The sequence below is a fragment of the Ascaphus truei genome, chromosome 3, assembly GCF_040206685.1.
Source record: "Ascaphus truei isolate aAscTru1 chromosome 3, aAscTru1.hap1, whole genome shotgun sequence".
Classification (NCBI taxonomy): domain Eukaryota; kingdom Metazoa; phylum Chordata; class Amphibia; order Anura; family Ascaphidae; genus Ascaphus; species Ascaphus truei.
Window position 1 is genome coordinate 370,677,704 of NC_134485.1, and position 19,190 is coordinate 370,696,893.

At 45.1% G+C, this 19,190-nt stretch overlaps 1 protein-coding gene across 2 annotated transcripts in view; it reads left to right on the top strand.

Moving 5' to 3' along the window:
* Window positions 1-19,190, top strand: part of FLT1 (fms related receptor tyrosine kinase 1) — a 96,458-nt gene that overhangs the window by 42,220 nt on the left and 35,048 nt on the right. Inside the window, exons 9-10 of one of the 2 annotated variants that reach the window (XM_075592190.1) lie at window positions 12,069-12,247; window positions 12,410-12,566. In XM_075592190.1, the coding sequence (XP_075448305.1) occupies window positions 12,069-12,247; window positions 12,410-12,566 (336 nt within the window). The remainder of the gene's footprint in view (window positions 1-12,068; window positions 12,248-12,409; window positions 12,567-19,190) is intronic. The other variant, XM_075592191.1, reaches the window with a different exon arrangement.

A 19,190-nucleotide genomic window follows, 5' to 3' on the forward strand; every position in this document is an offset into this window, starting at 1 on the left:
TTAGTGACTACAGTATTCACTTTTGCTAAGTAAAAATTGGAAAGTATACTTCCCTTTATAATTTATAGTACAAAGGGGGAAAATTGTTCTCAGATAGAATCAGATTTGGTATCAACTGATTGCTCCTAACTTTCTCATGAAAGTTATGCCAGGATTACAAAAGCTAAATTATTCTACTAATTACCAAGTAATATTGATGATCTGTGTTTTTTGTGTCGCTCTAATAATAGACTCGTACGGACACCGTCATTTGCATTGTGCAGTACTTTTTTTGTTGTATACCTAAATTAACTATTGTAGTCAGTTCTTGGCACCAGTACAATAAAATCTAAAATTAAAAAATAAGCATCAACCCACCTTTAATAAACAATGTTATCTATTGTTGATCTAAAGTTTCTTAACAGCATTACATTTGGTTTAATGTATTAACCTGAAACAAAGGTTTGCGTGAGAGATCTAATTAGGAAAACAATAATTATAGAAGCAATTTGACGTCACTGCACATTACATTTTTACTTTCAATTCCTAAAATAGAAATAGAAGAAAGCTAAATACTGAACTTACTCTAGGTTCATGGACACAACTTCTGTAAAGTCCTCCAGAGAGAACTTTGATACAGGACTTTTATAGGTTGTAAAACTCAGTCCCTGCTTCTGTCCATGGTCTTATCATGTACTGTAGATTGTAAGTTTTATGGGACAATGGTGTTTGTGTAATGTGCTGTGTACAACGAATATCTGTCAATGCTGCATACACAGAATAAAACATTACATATTCACATAGATTGTAAGCTCTTGGGTGCAGGGACATTCCTAATGTCTGAAGCACTTATTCCCATTGTGTGTTATATTATTATGTCCCTTGTGTTACTGCTGTGTAGCGCTATGTAGATGGCGCTATATAAATTAAGATATACATATATTATCCATACAGATAGGGTCACATTTATAGAACAAATAGGTGATAGAAAATAATATGGCAGCCTTCTTATTGGTGTTAAAAGCAAGATGCCAGTGCCATAATGTCAGTAATAATGTCACAAGGTAGTTTACATCGGTGCATATTAAAATCGGAGCTATTTAAGAGTCTCCCAGCTGCAAAACTGGGGTAACACGGGCAAAGGGACACCAGATTTGGCAAAGCACAAGAAATAACATTGCTTTATTTAAGGGGTGTGTTGCTTTGATATATTAGTTGCGCCACCTCCTGCAGAGTGGAAGTTACTGCATTCATGTTGCTGCTTCTCTCTCTATTGAATATGCCAACATCTTTTGTTTTCTGCAGTGTTGTATTGCGAGTGTGTGTTCTTGGAGTGTGCTTTTGGCATTTTGGCGGTTAATTCTGTTGGTGAACAGCAGGTTACTGCCAGAAGCACCAAATTCAAATTACATGTCTCTGCAATCTGTTATTTCCTGGCTGACTATGGTAAAATAACCATGTCCCACAAATTAATAAAATAGAAATGAGCGTTGAACTGCCATTCACATATTTGATGGCCACAAACTTTTTCCCATGCAAAGTTGCTAGAGGTCAGATTAATAACGGTTAGGAAAGGGATTCCTGAAAAATAGATCATTTTATTTTCCACAAATGTTCTGAATTCCTTTCACTAAAAATATCACAAGTTATTTTTATATATGCCAGAGCATAAGTTCAGCCGGCGAAAACAAAAGGGAACGGGATGGTTGAAGTATTTGTTATAAATAGTACGACAAGAAGAGAAACATTTGTTTGCATCAGACTAAATCTGCACATTATTTATATTACAGTCACATAAACTCTGCACACTACTTTGTAATCTGGAATCTGATACAGATGCAGCCACCAGTATTAGATCACCTGCATTGGAAAATCTGGGTCAATTTCCCAATAAACTGCAACATTTCTGTGAGATTTCTGCAGCCAGACTAATGGCCCATCGGATTAACACAGCGGGGGTCCCTGCTGTCCCATTCAAACTGAATGGGACTGCAGGGCCCCTTGCTCTGTTAATCTAATGGGCCATTAGGAATCTCACATAAATGTTCAAGCATTTACTGTGAGATGCTTTAGTTTTTACCCAGGCAAGTGATCGGATACTCGTGTCTGCAAATAAATAAATAACTAGTAGACATCTTAAGAGAGCTGTGCATAAACAAATGCCCACAAACCTCAATGAACTGAAGCAACGTTGTAAAGAAGAGTGGGCCAAAATTCCTCCACAACAATGTGAGAGACTGATAAAGTCATACAGAAAACGATTACTTCAAGTTATTGCTGCTAAAGGGGGTTCTTTCTACAAGCTATTGAATCATAAGGTGTACTTAGTTTGTCACACATGGCTTCACCATTTTGGATTTATTTCTGTTAAATAAATCATGACACAGTGTAATATGTCATGTGTTGTGGTTCGCCTGAGGTTGTATTTACCTAATTTTAAGACCTGCCAAGGAACAGATGATTGTTATTATGTCCTGATATGTAAAACCATAGAATTCAAAGAGGGTGTACTTTCTTTTTCACACAACTGTGTATATATATATATATATATATATATATATATATATATATATATATATATATATATATATATACAAACACAGTGTTCGACAAATCACTCAAAAATCTACTCGCCGAACCAAAAAATCTACTCTCCACCTAGTCCCGCCCCCGCCCCCAACTCCGCTTTAAAATAAAATATATAAATAAAATACATTTAATAAATTCCTAGTCAGAACAACATTCGTTTTTGACATAAATGTATTTATTGTATTACATTATACTACAATTAGTCCTTGTTACGTGTGTGTGTGTGTGTGTGTGTGTGTGTATAAATGTTGGATCTAGAAATAAAAGCCAGATGTGAATGACTAGTTTCCTGAACCCCTTAACCAGTGTCTGGATGTCCCCGTTTCACAATATCTAAAGCAGCAATCCCGCCTGGGATCTTACCTGATCCGCAGTCCCTCAATGTCCAGGTACCTCATTCCCGCAATGTTATAAGTTGGAGGGGAGGTGTTTTCTACCTGTCTTCTGGGTTAGAGGGGATTCCGATGTCTCCCGTCTGAAGCTTGATAGTCAAATCTGGAAGAAAGCAGTATAGGTTATTTTGGTGTAGTATAGGACAGTTAAGATATATAGGGTAAATAAGATATCCAGATACAGAGAGGGGAGAGAGAGACAGAGGGGAGAGAGAGAGAGGGGAGTGAGAGGGGAGACAAAGAGAGAGAGAGGGGGGAGACAGAGAGACAGAGAGGAGACAGAGAGAGAGGAGACAGAGAGAGAGAGGAGACAGAGACACAGAGAGAGACAGAGAGAGACAGAGATACAGAGAGAGACAGAGACAGAGGGAGAGGGAGAGGGAGAAGGAGAGAGATGAGAGAGAGACAGAGAGGGGGGAGAGAGAAAGAGACAGAGAAGGGGGAGAGAGAAAGAGACAGAGATGGGGGAGAGAGAAAGAGACAGAGATGGGGGAGAGAGAAAGAGGCAGAGAGGGGGGAGAGAGAAAAAGACAGAGACAGGGGAGAGAAAGAGACAGAGACAGGGGAGAGAAAGAGACAGAGACAGGGGAGAGAAAGAGACAGAGACAGGGGAGAGAAAGAGACAGAGACAGGGGAGTGAAAGAGACAGAGACAGGGGAGAGAAAGAGAGAGGGGAGAGAAAGAGAGAGGGGAGAGAAAGAGAGAGGGGAGAGAGAGACCAGAGACGGGGGAGACCAGAGAGAGGGGAGACGGGGTAGTCCAGAGAGAGGGGAGACGGGGGAGACGGGGGAGACCAGAGATACAGGAGACAGGGGAGACCAGAGAGAGGGGAGACAGGGGAGACCAGAGAAGGGAGACGGGGAGACCAGAGAAGGGAGATGGGGGAGACCAGAGAGAGGGGAGACGGGGGAGACCAGAGAGAGGGGAGACGGGGGAGACCAGAGAAAAGGGAGACGGGGAGACCAGAGAGAGGGGAGACAGAGGAGACCAGAGAGAGGGGAGACAGGGGAGACCAGAGAGAGGGGAGACGGAGGAGACCAGAGAGAGGGGAGACGGAGGAGACCAGAGAGAGGGGAGACGGGGGAGACCAGAGAGAGGGGGACGGGGGAGACCAGAGAGAGGGGAGACGGCATGACTGACTGGGGGGGTGACTGACTGACTGGGGGGGGGGTGACTGACTGACTGGGGGGGTGACTGACTGGGGGGGGGTGACTGACTGGGGGGGGTGACTGACTGGGGGGGTGACTGACTGACTGGGGGGGGCGACTGATTGGGGGGGTACCTCTGGTGTCACACACATGCTCCCATACACACATACACATTCTCCCATATACACATTCTCCCATATACACACACACACACACACACACACACACACACACACACACACACACACACACACACACACACACACATTCTCCCATATACACACACACACACACACACACACACACACACACACACACACACACACACACACACACACACACACACACACACACACACACACACACACACACACACACATTCTCCCATATACACACACACACACACACACACACACACACACACACACACACACACACACACACACACACACACACACACACACACACACACACACACTCTCCCATATATATACACAAACACACTCTTCTGACACAGGGATCGGGGGGAAGTGGGGACATCCCCGCTCCCATCTCCCGCCCCGCTGGCTGAAACAGGGATCGGGGGGAAGCGGGGACCTGAGGGGACATCCCTTCTCCCATCTCCCGCCTTCTGACACGGGGATCGGGGGGAAGCGGGGACCTGAGGGGACAGCAGCCGCTGTGTCCCTGTCTATCACTGGCACTACGTGACACGGCCCCTAACCTATGGCCTGTCCCTGTAGAACCACAAGCTGGGGAATGAGGATCTATCTGGGACCTAAGGGGTTAATGGCCTATCCCGTCCCCCTAGCTCTTCCCGGTCCTGACTCTAACTAACTACTACCACTCGCAGCACTTGCAGTAACGCACTGCCACCTACTTGCTACCTGCAGCTAACGTACTGCACTAAAACTGTGTCTGCCTGTCAGAACTCACGGCACTGACATCCGTGACCCTGACAAGACAGCACACTGACACTAAGGGCCGCGTCCCTATCTTGGGCCGTCCCTATTCAATTACCCACTAACCTAGTGGGTAGTTGGGGCCTACCTGGGGTTTGCACACCTATCTGGGTGCAGGAACTGCACTCGCTCCCCGCACCCTTCCTTCCCTCACAGCTCCCCGGCTCCAACTGACTAGTGTGCTGCAACCACGCGAAAATGTATCTACTTGCCTGCCTGGAGATCCTAAGCCCTATTGGCTCCCTGGCATCACGTGGGCCGCGGAAAGGCTCCTGGGACTCGTAGTCCCTATCTAGAGCCTTCCCTGGTAGGCTAGGGCTTCGCGGGCTTTCTCTACACTGTCCTGCGCCTGCGCAAGCTATCTGGGGCTGCCTCAACCTTTCCTGGGCTGTTCTCCCCCTCGCGCTACTTCTCCCTGGCTCTCGGGACTTCCTTGCGCATGCGCGATAACTGCGCATGCGCGAGTATCCGGGCAATGGCGGTGCCCTCACCGCCCGGCTCCAGGAGCACCGGGAGCCCGGTGACGCGATCGCGGCATTGGCAACTGGCCGCACGCATCCCCGGCAACCCCCGAGCCGGAGCCTGACCGCCCTCACCCCTGCAATCAGCTCGCGGGGCCGCCCTGAGACTCTGCGGTACCCGCAATCGCGCTCGAGGTGAGGGGGGTGCTGACACCTAAGGGAGACCTGGCTACATCCTCCCCCTGGTGAAAAACCCAACGCCCTCGCTTGGGGAACGACATTACGCGACATAATTTTACACAATGAAAAATTGCATTGAATAAAAGGTACACTCAGCAGGGTGACTTTAACCTCACTGAAACATGGCATATCACACCCAACAATACCCGGCGCTAGCTGAGACCATTTGTGGAGTGCCCCTAATGGATCAGATGGGGGTACCTCACTTTTTCGTCTGTGAGCCTCCCCCAGAAAAATTTCTTGGGGAGCACGCTCGAGGGTTACAGTAACAGGATTCTTGCTATTCCCTCCCCCTGGTGGACGGAATAGTAGCATGTCTTTTAACCGGGCCTTTACCCGGTTATCTGCGGCATGGATACGGTAGACCAGGAGGCCAGGACCTTTCCCGCGGTCCACTACTTGGCGAATGGGCCGCTCCATTTTGGCCTGAAAGGAGGCAAATTTCCCTAAATCCTTCTCCATTAAGTCCTTGTCCCTACTTACTTGTGAATCTTCCCTTGGGAAGCAAGCAACTGACAATGTCTCTGTTTCACCCTGCAGGGGGTAAAGGGTAGATACCTTACCACTGCGGCGATTCGCTGTGGCCAACATGTCCTCGGGGACGCTGTCAGTTCCCACCTCGGCTGTCTTGGGACCTGTCCACAACACTTCTGGGACAGTCCACTCACTGTCTTGAAACTCGGGAGCGTGGGATTCCAGTCCTGGGACCATTTGAGGTGGAGCGCACGGGCTCTCACTCAGATCCGGAACTTTAATTCTGGCCTTTTTCACGGTCACCTCCATCGGAGCCTGAGGGGAGTTAGTAGGTTCCTCACCACTCCGCTGGCTTGCGATGGGCTTCTCTTCATCTGGAACACGATCAGACAGGTACTGGCCCACTCGCACCACTGGACAGCTACCTTCTAGGAGAGACACCTCCGCCAGGATGCGATGCCGAGTGGAGCCATTCGCCCTAGTGACCAGACTTAAGGAGCTACCGTGCACCGCGGTCACCTGGAGGCTCACACCCGACACCCCTGGGGCAGTCAACTCACCCTTGTCTTCCTTAGCAGGTACTGATCCCACGTCTGGGACCGATGGTACCTCAGTAGGCCGGACTGGCTGTTGTAGGGCACACGGGCCCTCCACAACCTCCACAGCTGGTTGTTGTTGGCGGGAATCCCTGAGTAACTTCTCCCTGAATACAGACTTAACTTCAGCACAACTCATAGTGATATAGAGGTCAGGCTCCTCCTCCTCCTCCTTTGCATCACCGCTGGGGTGGTTCGCTGGTAGGCGCATCGCCACCGATGGTTCGCTTGGCTGGTTAACCTCAGCTTTCTCTGCGGGTTCAGTAGCACACAGCAGCATGGGTTTTAGAAACTGTGCCTCGCAGCAGGCACACTTGGGACCCCAGGTCTGTTTGCCACCTGGGAAGTCACACTGGTCACAAACACATCTTATACATCCGTCATCAGCCACCACTGCCACCCGGTATTCTATTGGTAGCCTAAAGGGGTTAAAGTCCATACCACCAGATAGATTCAAATCCTTTTGTAGGCACGGGCACACAGGAAAGGGTATCTTCCCTCCTTTTGTCCACCATGCTGCATACAACTGAGGGTGGGTTTCTCTGCATTCTGTACTGTCTTTGGTGGGAACAGCGGTTGCCGATGGCTGTTCACCGTGCTTGCTCCCCCTGGTGGACTGTAAAGGGGGGCACGCTCTATCACTGAGTGACTCGGGCTCTGCACTGAATCACTCACATTGCAGGGGCGGAGCTCTGATTTTCCCGCCAGTCCCGGACAGATTTCTGCAACCTTTTTCTGAACAGCCTGGCAGTCAGAAGCACGTGTGCCATTTTGAGTTGGCGGGAGCCGCCATTTTAGGTGGGACTCACTGTTAGCATTCCCTGCTGCAGGAGCCTCCATTTTAATTACAGTCCTGTTAACTACACTGCAGCTTTTTGCTTAGATCATGAGACAGTCCCCTGCGGAGGACTCAGGTAGGGTTAATACATGGGGAACAGTCTCTAAGCATATGTCACGCGTGGTGAACAGGAGATAGGCAATCCCCCGGCCGTCAGTATCCAGCTTATAGTCTATCACCCGGGCGGTGGCCAATTCCGGGCAAGTTCTTACTTGTGCGTGCATTGTGGATAAGGCCGTATCATTGGATACTCCTGCCACTACAAACACGCGCCTTGGGGATAATTGCCGCGCTAAGGCCCAGTTATTGACGTCTTGCTGTGATGGCACCGACATGATGAAAAATATGAATTGGACAATTTGAAAAAAAATGGAACAGGGCACCCCAGGTCGATCTCAGCAGCGCCTCCAAATGTAACGGGTATTCCCCCCCCCCAATCGCAGATATATTGTGGGTGCAAGGAACATACGGTGTTACCAGGTGTGTGGTGCGTTACCTGTTGACTCACAGGAGGGCTGAGCTTCCGCCACGGGAACCTGGGGCAATTATGATACTATGAGTAACCACTTACTCGGTGCAGCGCCCCCACCTGCGATGGCTCCCACCAGAGGGGGAGTATTTCCTCGCAGGACAAAAACAATAATCACATACACTGTACGTATAATAACCAATGTCTTTTACTAACGTGCAAAGCAAACATGTAACATCAATACCACCATAACAGGTGTCCCTCTCTAGAGGAGACACTCACAACTGCGTCACGCAGGACGCTTTCCCAACACCAGGTGATCCCACACAGTGTCCATAGAATCCCCACCCAATGTCCCGCACTCTGGCAGAGAGAGGCAATGGGTGAATGCGCAGTCACTATTATACTAAGGGCCCGTTGGTGCACTTGTATATGTATAGTACCTGCCGAGCACTCCGGTGCTCGGAGCTGCAACAGCTCCGCAAAGGATCAGTCGTTCTGGGATCCCGTCTGATCCGGTCCGGTGAATCCTTGCTTGGGGTCCCCCAGGGGAAATCCCACCCTGGAGATAGTCTCTGGTCTCTGGGTACCGACTTGAGCCCAAGTCATCTCTAGTGGAGCGCAGCAGCCGCTGTGTCCCTGTCTATCACTGGCACTATGTGACACGGTCCCTAACCTATGGCCTGTCCCTGTAGAACCACAAGCTAGGGAATGAGGACCTATCTGGGACCTAAGGGGTTAATGGCCTATCCCGTCCCCCTAGCTCTTCCCGGTCCTGACTCTAACTAACTACTAGCACTCGCAGCACTTGCAGTAACGCACTGCCACCTACTTGCTACCTGCAGCTAACGTACTGCACTAAAACTGTGCCTGCCTGTCAGACCTCACAGCACTGACAGCCGTGACCCTGACAAGACAGCACACTGACACTAAGGGCCGCGTCCCTATCTTGGGCCATCCCTATTCAATTACCCACTAACCTAGTGGGGAGTTGGGGCCTACCTGGGGTGTGGGTACCTATCTGGGTGCCGGAACTGCACTCGCTCCCCGCACGCCTCCTTCCCTCACAGCTCCCCGGCTCCAACTGACTAGCGTGCTGCAACCCCGCGAAAATGTATCTACTTGCCTGCCTGGAGATCCTAAGCCCTATTGGCTCCCTGGCATCACGTGGGCCGCGCAAAGGCTCATGGGACTCGTAGTCCCTATCTAGAGCCTTCCCTGGTAGGCTAGGGCTTCGCGGGCTTTCTCTACACTGTCCTGCGCCTGCGCAAGCTATCTGGGGCTGCCTCAACCTTTCCTGGGCTGTTCTCCCCCTCGCGCTACTTCCCCCTGGCTCTCGGGACTTCCTTGCGCATGCGCGATCACTGCGCATGCGCGAGTATCCGGGCAATGGCGGCGCCCTCACCGCCCGGCTCCGGGAGTGCCGGGAGCCCGGTGACGTGATCGCGGCCTTGGCAACCGGCCGCACGCATCCCCGGCAACCCCTGAGCCGGAGCCTGACCACCCTCACCCCTGCAATCGGCTCGCGGGGCCGCCCTGAGACTCGGCGGTACCTGCAATCGCGCTCGAGGTGAGGGGGGTGCTGACACCTAAGGGAGACCTGGCTACAAAAGCAAGGTTTAACTTAAAAACAGTGTATATAAGAATGTTATCTGTGACTGAAACACCCCCCCCCCCTGTGTAGTATGCGATTTATGACTTGAGGTGTTAAATAGTCCCTGAATGTTAGTGATGTAAGAGTGTGTGTGTGTGTGTGTGTATGTAAATATAAATTTGTAGAGAGCCCACAGTGTGTACAGCACTTTACAAATGTGTGTGTGGAGTGGGAGTGTATATAAATGGTGTGGGTAGGTGTGGAAATGTAAGAGGCTGTAGCATTACTAAAAGTGTGTGTAGATACTATGTGGTCCCTATTAGTATATAGGGATGGAATTACATAGAGTATTTGTATGTGTAGGAGACAGCTGTGGGTGCATACATATAGCGCAGTATGTATAGACATGGCCTTTACCACTCATGGGAAGAGAGTTCTCTCGTGTCAATAGTGACTCATAAAACTTCGGTCTTGGTTTAGGCCATTGCTAAGTGTTCCGAACAGTTGCATAAATTTTTATTCATGCAACCGTCTCTCTTTCGGTGTTCTAAGATTACCTTTGAGTATGGCTACCTTCAAATAGTACATCTTATGGCCAGAGTCAGATCGACAGGACTCTCTCTTGTTCCGTGTGTGATGCTGTGGAGAATGCAGATTCATTCTCTTGTTTAGCCCCTGTCCCGTCTCACCTATGTAGTAGCAGCCCCCTGGGCATTTCATGCACATGATGAGGTACACGGCATTGCTGGAGGAACAGAAGAACCTTCCTCTGATTTTGTACTCCAGATTCCTGTGTGGTATTTGTATTGTGCCCGCTGTGTGGAGCATTGTGCAGGTTTTGCATCATAAGTCCTGGCCAGGGCTGTCTTAACAGCATTATAGTCCCCCGGGCAAAACAGTGCACTGGGCCCTGCCAGCTCTTAGCTACAAGTCGTAATTTTTCTCCTTCTACCGAGTTAGCGGGAGATTTGAATGTTGAGGCGGGTGATCGGAAAATTTGTGTTAAATACTGGTCTGTGCATAGATTAGCATAGGGCCCCTATGCTCGTGGGGCCCCCGGGCAACTGCCCAGCGTGCCCATGCGTTAAGACGGCACTGGTCCTGGCATGGTCTTGTCCCACATTCAGTTGTACTGTTGGATACTTTACTCCTTACCATCATTTTCTTGAGATTATGAGCTTGTCTGTATGATAATAAGGGTGTTTCAGGGAAGACCTGTTACAGTCTTGTATCTTCCTGGAGAATGGGTTGTAGTTCCCTGGTGATCTTGCGTAGGGCTTCTAGGTGTGGCTTACATGTGACCACCAGAGGTACCCTGTCGCTTGTCTCATTCAATGTACCATCGCCGGAAGAAGAGATCAGAGATCTCGAAAGCTTGCACAAATAAAATCGTTAGCCACAGAACAGTATCGTCTATTCATTTTTTATTATTAAAGCTCGGCTAACACTCTACCGATATCTTTATGTGTGTGTGTGTGTGTATATATATATATATATATATATATATATATATATATATATATATAATACTGAGTTAAGTTATGGTGAGTAAAAAAAGTGACAAAAACCCTCCACAGGAAAGCAAACCATGTTAAAATGGTTTTAGAGGCAAAAAGTGACACTGTGTGCTCATTTGCATGTCATTTCCCAGAATCCCTTGCTGCAGTGGAAGTGCTGTATGCTGGGTGATAATTGGGAAAGGCGGGGTTGCAGACCTGCCTAAGACATGCAGATGAGCATACAGTTGTATTTGTATATATATATATATATATATATATATATATATATATATATATATTTAATACTGTATATATACGGTATATGTATACACAGTTAAATAATAATTTACCCTAATGTAAATATTACCAGTTACTGTAGTCTCTTTAAAATATGTAATAATTACCCAACTATTATATGATAGTTTAATTTTTTTTAAATCACTAGTTTATAGACATCATGAGGAAATGTTACACAGAATGTAATTTAACAACCTTATAGAACACTGTTTTTCTATATCCAAAATGGAGCAAGGAGGAAGGTCCTTTTGGACTTATATTTCTAAGATGATATGGCAATCTGAGTCATATAATCTTAAAAATAACAAATAATTTTGTTCTGGTAGCATTTCACTGATGTATCCAATCTGGGTCGTCATGCTTAAGTATTACATCAATAATGTGAACATATTGTTACTGTCTTTATAGTTTCTATATAAATTGCTATTAACTATATTTCAAATAAGATCATTGCAAAATATCCATGTCAAGCCCATGATTTAAATTCCTACTACTTACGATGCATTATTAACCTGTTCCATTTTTAATAGGTTGAAGGATGACTTACTTGCTGCAAAAAAATGTGCCCGGTATATAGTAAATGACTATTTCCTAATTATCAAAGATGTTGCAGAAGAAGATGCAGGAAATTACACAATAATATTACGATTAGAACAATGGAATGTAACAAAAAAACTAACAGTGACGCTCATTGTTAATGGTACGTACTGTAAGTACATTTTGTAGTGGGTGTACAATGTCATGTATTTTGTTTTTGTATTCCCTCTTTGTACCCTCTAGTTTCTTGACTCACATAAATATAAATGGCTTGCTGTTTATATGCTCCTTCATAGATATTAATTAATTTACATTTTTTTACTGGATATTGCAGTGAAACCACAGATTTATGAAAAATCAGTGTCTTTCCAAGAATCTCACCTCTACCCTTTGGGCAGCAAGCAAACCCTGACATGCACGGTTTATGGTGTCCCTCCTCCTTCAATAACATGGGTTTGGCACCCATGCAGACACAATTATTCCAAAGCAAGGTCAGTTTTTTTTCAGTTCTTTTTTTCATGGTTAATTCTTCTTATGGTTCTAAAAGTCATGCTCTGATGTGCAACCTTCTGTCTGCTGGCAGACTACTTATTGACCTTTTCTGTGAGATAATTAGAATTCTATGATACAATAATAATGCAAATAAGTATGCATAATTTATGGAGTAATTATTTATGTCCCTTACCTTGTCTTTGGTGCAAATGACGCGTCCACTGAATACAAGGTAAGGGACTTTGCATAGGCATCACGCGATCCTCAGCATTTAATTTAAATGCCTTGGGGAAAAGCGCGTGGCCTCTGCAACTGCCGCACCCCTTTGAAAAATGTTGTGCCTTTCCCCAGGAGGGTGCGTCCCCCAGTTTGCGCACCCCTGAACTAAAGAAAAAAATATCTTATCCATAGGGATCAAGGATTATATTTACTGAGTGGTGCTATACCATAGGGTTATTTATCAAAGTTTGTCTGTGTCAAACTGGTACAAACAAAAAGCATAATATTTATCAATTGAAAAGATTTTATTGCTTTTATGGGATTCATTTAAAAAAAAAAAGTCTGGTGCAGTATATTACATAAGTAAAGGGAAGAAGGTCGCTAATTTCTTGCTAATAACATGAGGTTCACTAAATAGGGAACACGTTATTTTTCTTCATATTAACTGCAATCCTCAAAGCTAATGAGATGCAAGAATAACGTGTGTTAGAAAAATGACCATCGTAACATTACCTGGATGAACGGGGATTATCGTAGCATCCACACACATTCATCTTGTGTATATGTTAATAATAATAACAATAATTATAATAGCATGTTCTTGTATAGTGCTGCTAGTTTTACGTAGCGCTTTACAGAGACATTTTGCAGGCACAGGTCCCTGCCCCGTGGATCTTACAATCTATGTTTTTGGTGCCTTAGACACAGGGAGATAAAGTTACTTGCCCAAGGTCACAAGGAGTCGACACTGGGAATTGAACCAGGCTGCCCTGCTTCACACTCTCCATGCCAGTCAGTGTCTTTACACACTGAGCCACTACCTCTCCTGTTGCCAATCATTTGCGCATATAGGGCCATATTCACAAAAGGGTGCTAAAGATTTATATAGATTTTGTCCCATTTCACAGATTATTCGCACCCTTTTCATCATCTGTTCCATATCTTCTGATTATTATGGAATAGTCATTTATTCATACCTAGTTTGGTGCTCTATATATAGCGCCATTTCAGTGACTCTCAGTGCAAGCTCTGTCATCAGATGGAGACATTTCCCAAGTGGATACTTCTCAAGGATAGGCTTAGTTATTTAATTTTAAAGATGGTGGAAGCTCCAGGTGTGGCTCCTTCAGTGGATGATCCCATTGTTGATCCTGCTATCCTGCTGTAAGCATTTCGCAAGAAGGGAGAAATTAATGTCAACTAATCTCGGTTTTGATGATCTAGACTCTAAGGATCTAGAATATCTCAATAACTTGATCTCCTTCATTGAGTAAAGTGATACAATTCCAGAGACTACTCTAAAAAATCAGTCACTTCACACCTAATCAGGAACCATCAGAATGAACAGTAAAACAAGCTATGAAGGGTGGAAATATAGTCCGCCAAAAAACTGAGAACTACATGACCAAAAATCTCAGACTCTTAAATTATAGCAAATGCTATAAACCTCTGGAAAGAACCCCACTGAAAGATTCTCCAGAGAGCTAAGTACTATCCTAAAAAGTGGTCTAGATAACAAAGTTATCAAAACAGGAATTCAAATTAATGAATGTGAGGAATCCCACTATAGTTACCCTCTATAGCATCCCCAAAATCCATAATAAACCCTCTAAAAGCACCTGGTAGACCAATAGTATCAGGTATGGGAAATCTCATAGAAAAAAACAACATCTATATCGATAGGGTTCTGAGAAATTTTGTCACATCCCTCCCTTTTGTATGTCAAAGACACAAAGGATGTCTTCAAGCTTATGTAGGATTTCGACATAGATGTTGATACACTATTAGCAAGCTTTGATGTGGAATCTCTTTACACAAGCATACACCCTGACATTGGCATGATAGCGGTTAAACATTTCCTGTCATCAAGAAGTCTACATTATAAGGCACATAACGCCTTCATCTGTGACCTCCTCAATTTCACTTTAAGGCATACTGTAACTACTTTCTGTACAAGTGCTTTCAACAAATCCAGGGAACAGCTATGGACATTATCTGTGCCCCCACCTATGCCAATTTATATCTCGGCTGGGGGGAGGAGGTTAGCGTTTTTCCAGAGGCCAAACATATTGGTGTATGGATCCGTTACATCGACGATATCTTGTTTCTCTGGGAGCAAAAAGGAACTGAGTTAATGAACATCTTAAATTCAAATAATCATAATTTATAATTAACTACAAAAACCAGTGACACATCATTACATTTTCTGAATATCACCATCACTAAGTCAACTGATGGCCCTCTGATTACCTCTAACTATAGAAAACTCACAGCCAAGGATAGCTATCTTAAAGCTGACAGCCACCACTCACAACCTCTTATTCATGGTATTCCAACTGGCCAGTTCTTAAGGATACATCACAACTGCTCTGACTTTTTAGATTTTAAAAAACACAGACCACGAAAATAAGGTTTTTAAAGAGAGTATACACTAACACCCTAATAAAAAAAAGCGTACCATAGAGCTCTTAAAACCCCTCGTGAAACTTTTCTTGAAAACAAAATAAAAGAGGATATTTGAAAAGAAATCAGATGCATTGTGACTTACGGTACAATAAGCAATGGGGAGAAATTAATATGATCATGAGCAAACATTGGCACAAACGTACTAACGATGACGACCTAAGAAAGGTGCTAAAAAATCGATCCAGGATTGTGTGGAGACGTTATAAAAACTTAAAAGACCTACTGATACAGTCATTTTTCCAGATGGGCAGTGACCGGTAACTGGCTACAAAAGCAGATGAAAAGCTGCTATAAATGGCATCGCTGTAAACTATACAAACGGGTGAATCATCTGATTAACCCTCCAGGCGCTCAGAATATAGCATAGTCCTGCTGGTGAAAGATAAAGTAAATCTTCTAGACCCAGGCTATACACAACCTTAGTGTAATATGAAGAAACATATAATCATTCCCCCCAAGCGGCTCGCCACGATCACTATGAGGTTGGGATATGGGACACTCACGTGTAAGTCCTTGTAGTAGTTAGTAAAGCCTCTGCGGGTCTTCCCAGTATGATATACCTGCTTCTCCTGGCTGAAGTCAGGGTGTCTCTGCTCGTGATCTGTGCTCATCACCGCCAACCCAATACCCGCAGACGCGGAGGGCGGTCACCTGACCGGCGGCCTGAACGGTACTTGCTGATGACGTTACGGCAGACTCGGTGAAGGAAACCGCAAGCCAGCAGGAACTCAGCGTGCAGACGCTTGATGCAGCAATGTGAAGGAACTTCTCAAGGAGAGAAAGATGCGTCGCACAGCACAAAAATAGTAGATGAAGGCTGATGTGGGATAAAAATAAGCTTTATTTGCACAAGGTGCAAGCGAGTCCTCTTAACCTTGTGCAAATAAAGCTTATTTTTATCCCACATCAGCCTTCATCTATTTTTGTGCTGTGCGACGCATCTTTCTCTCCTTGAGAAGTTCCTTGGCATCGCTGTAAAGCCTGTGAATTTGTAGTACCAAGTAAAGCCTTCACCAACTGGGACAATACGAGGCCATACCAACTTCCACAATTTATCAACTGTAAGACAGAGGGGGTCATTTACCTGGCTACCTGCAAGTGTGGCCTAAGGTATGTGGGCAAGACATGCAGGCAGTTCAGGAGGTTTATTTTAGAGCACATTGGTGCTATATGTAATCAACTTGACACCCCTCTGTCACATCACATTAGAGGAAGACATGGAGGTGACCCCAACTTCCTCTGATTCAGGGGATACATCACATGCCACAGAATATTAGAAAATGTAACAGGGACAAGACCCTTCTGCAAAGAGAAGAAAAGTGGGTTTACACACCCTGTCCCCAAACAGTATCAATGAGGATTTTATATATATCCCCTTTTTATGAACAAAAAACCTTTTCACGGTTCGGTTTATTTCCTCTGTGTGCTTCTCGTCAATTACAAATGCAATTAGGCATACTACTACTGAATACACTAGTCTTTGGGTGAACACTGTTCATCATACTAGTTATAGAAACAAGGAAAATATTTAAGGATAATACATTTGTAAGAAACACTTTTAAAAGTGATCATAGCTGGGATCCATGTAGGGTTTTTAGCCTCAGCCATTACTCAGGGCCTCTCTGGTTCCAACGGCAACCACAAAGTACAAATGGGCTATCTGAGACATCACACTCCCACCCCGAAAGAAGCTGTCATGCACAGCAAAACATATGTCGGTTCTGCACTGGCTGTTCTCAATCAGCGGTGTTCATTCCAATGGGTATCTGTAACGTGTCTGCTTATCCTTCGGCAGCAGCTGCATCTAATAGTAGTTATTGAGTGCTATATAGCATTTCTGGTACTGATTCAGGCTTAGATGCAGAAACTAGTTTATCAGAGCTATCCGGCTCACACTACCACTCGATATCTCTTTTCCCCCTCCCCCCCCTGCTCCAGACACTTATGTGAAACAGCTCATCCATGCAGGGAATCTATCCGGTCACAAAATATGGGTCTGCACCGGATGTTTTTCAATTCTCTGGTGTTTATTCCCACGGGAATAAACATGTCTGCCTTTCTTCCACCGGCAGTGTTATCTTTCAGCTAGTAGCATTTGGAGTACCATTTAGCATATCTTGTACTGATCTGGGCTTAGACACAGAAACTAGCCTATCAGAGCTACCCTGCTCACACTACCACCCGATCTCTCCCTTTCCCCCTACCCTGCTCCAGGTATTTACGTTGAGCAGCTCATCTATGCAGGGAATCTATCCACTCACACGGCTGCTATACAGGGGGTTTCAGTCACATGTAACTCTGTACTATATCATCCCGCAGCTCTGCATTCCAAATAGGCAGGTCAGTGTATTTACTTTGAAATAGGTTCATCAAGGCTAGTAACTTGGCACCAAACACAATCAGTAGCCTAAGAGCTGCCATTCCTAATATAATCTGGTACAAAATCTCTGCGCCTAACGGTATATATTTGGCCATAATCATTCTGTCTATTTCACTGAATGTAAGACTACATTTTTTAATGATCAGCATTTTCCCCGGGGCAGGAACAGCATGACTCCTGCCAGTGCATGACTCCAATTCTGGCCTTAGACATTAATAAAGAACCAGAATAGAAGCTGTGTACAATCTGAAGTGGCCAATTGCCTCCTCCTCTCTAAGGCTCTATAATGTTTGATGAGTCTGATAAACTCTGATTGGCCTTGGAGCCAACACTCAACTCACCATCACCAATACCCCCACCACAAATATCCCCAACATACACATCATACACACCACAAATATCCACACCACCAACACCAACATCCTCACTCTCATCTCCAAAATCTGCATCAAAAACACCTCGATCTTGCCCACAAACATGTCTGGAGCCTGACTTCCTTTTATACCTACTAATTGCTTGTCACACAAATATGTGCTTAAATAATTGTTTAACGAGAACACATTGTAGTTATAATAATATGAATGTGGTGATTTCACAACTAGGATGAAATAAGTATATTTCCATTTCAATTAATCCCTTGAGATTATTTTAATAATGTACTTCTTTACTTAAAAGTGATACCGGCGCCTAATAAGTCCAATTAGGTTAAAGTCCTGGAATTCCAGTTGGAATAATTCAAGTTCCAGAATGATGATTAGCAGTTTCTCAGTCTAAGGGTGACCAGATGGAGCTCAGAAATAGAAAGAGCAGTGTCCCAGTCTTCCGGAAAGCCAAAGGATAGCAAGTAGTTGACCCAGTGGAATCCAAGCAGGAGGCAGCATGCGATGACTGGAACAGGAGGCATAGAGTATTTTGCATGCATTCAAAGTACTCTATGCCTCCTGTTCCAGTCATCGCATGCTGCCTCCTGCTTGGATTCCACTGGGTCAACTACTTGCTATCCTTTGGCTTTCCGGAAGAATGGGACACTGCTCTTTCTATTACTGAGCTCCATCTGGTCACCCTAAGACTGAGAAACTGCTTATCATCATTCTGGAACTTGAATTATTCCAACTGGAATTCCAAGACTTTAAACTAATTGGACTTATTAGGCGCCGGTATCTCACTTTGTTTTTTCCATTTCTCTGATTGTACTATCAGCATTCTACCAGGCTGCCCAGCACCCCATAAGGGCTCACCCTCATATAGGGTTCATTGATTGTTATCACCAGATCATTAGCGCTAATTCTACATCACCTTTTTTCCTCTTCTTTACTTAAAAGTAGTATAATACTTATGCACTTAAGGTATGTATTAACAATATAGTGATGTTTCTATATCGCTGTTGTTATCATCATGCATTAGATAATCTTAATTTATCTGGAAGAAAATGAACTCAAGCAGTTAAGTAATTGTGGGGTTAATAGGTGTGTATGTTGGGAGAAATATATATTGATTGGAAGAATTGAAACATGCATGATGGGGGCTGGTAATTAGAATAACTGGACTGAGTGACCTG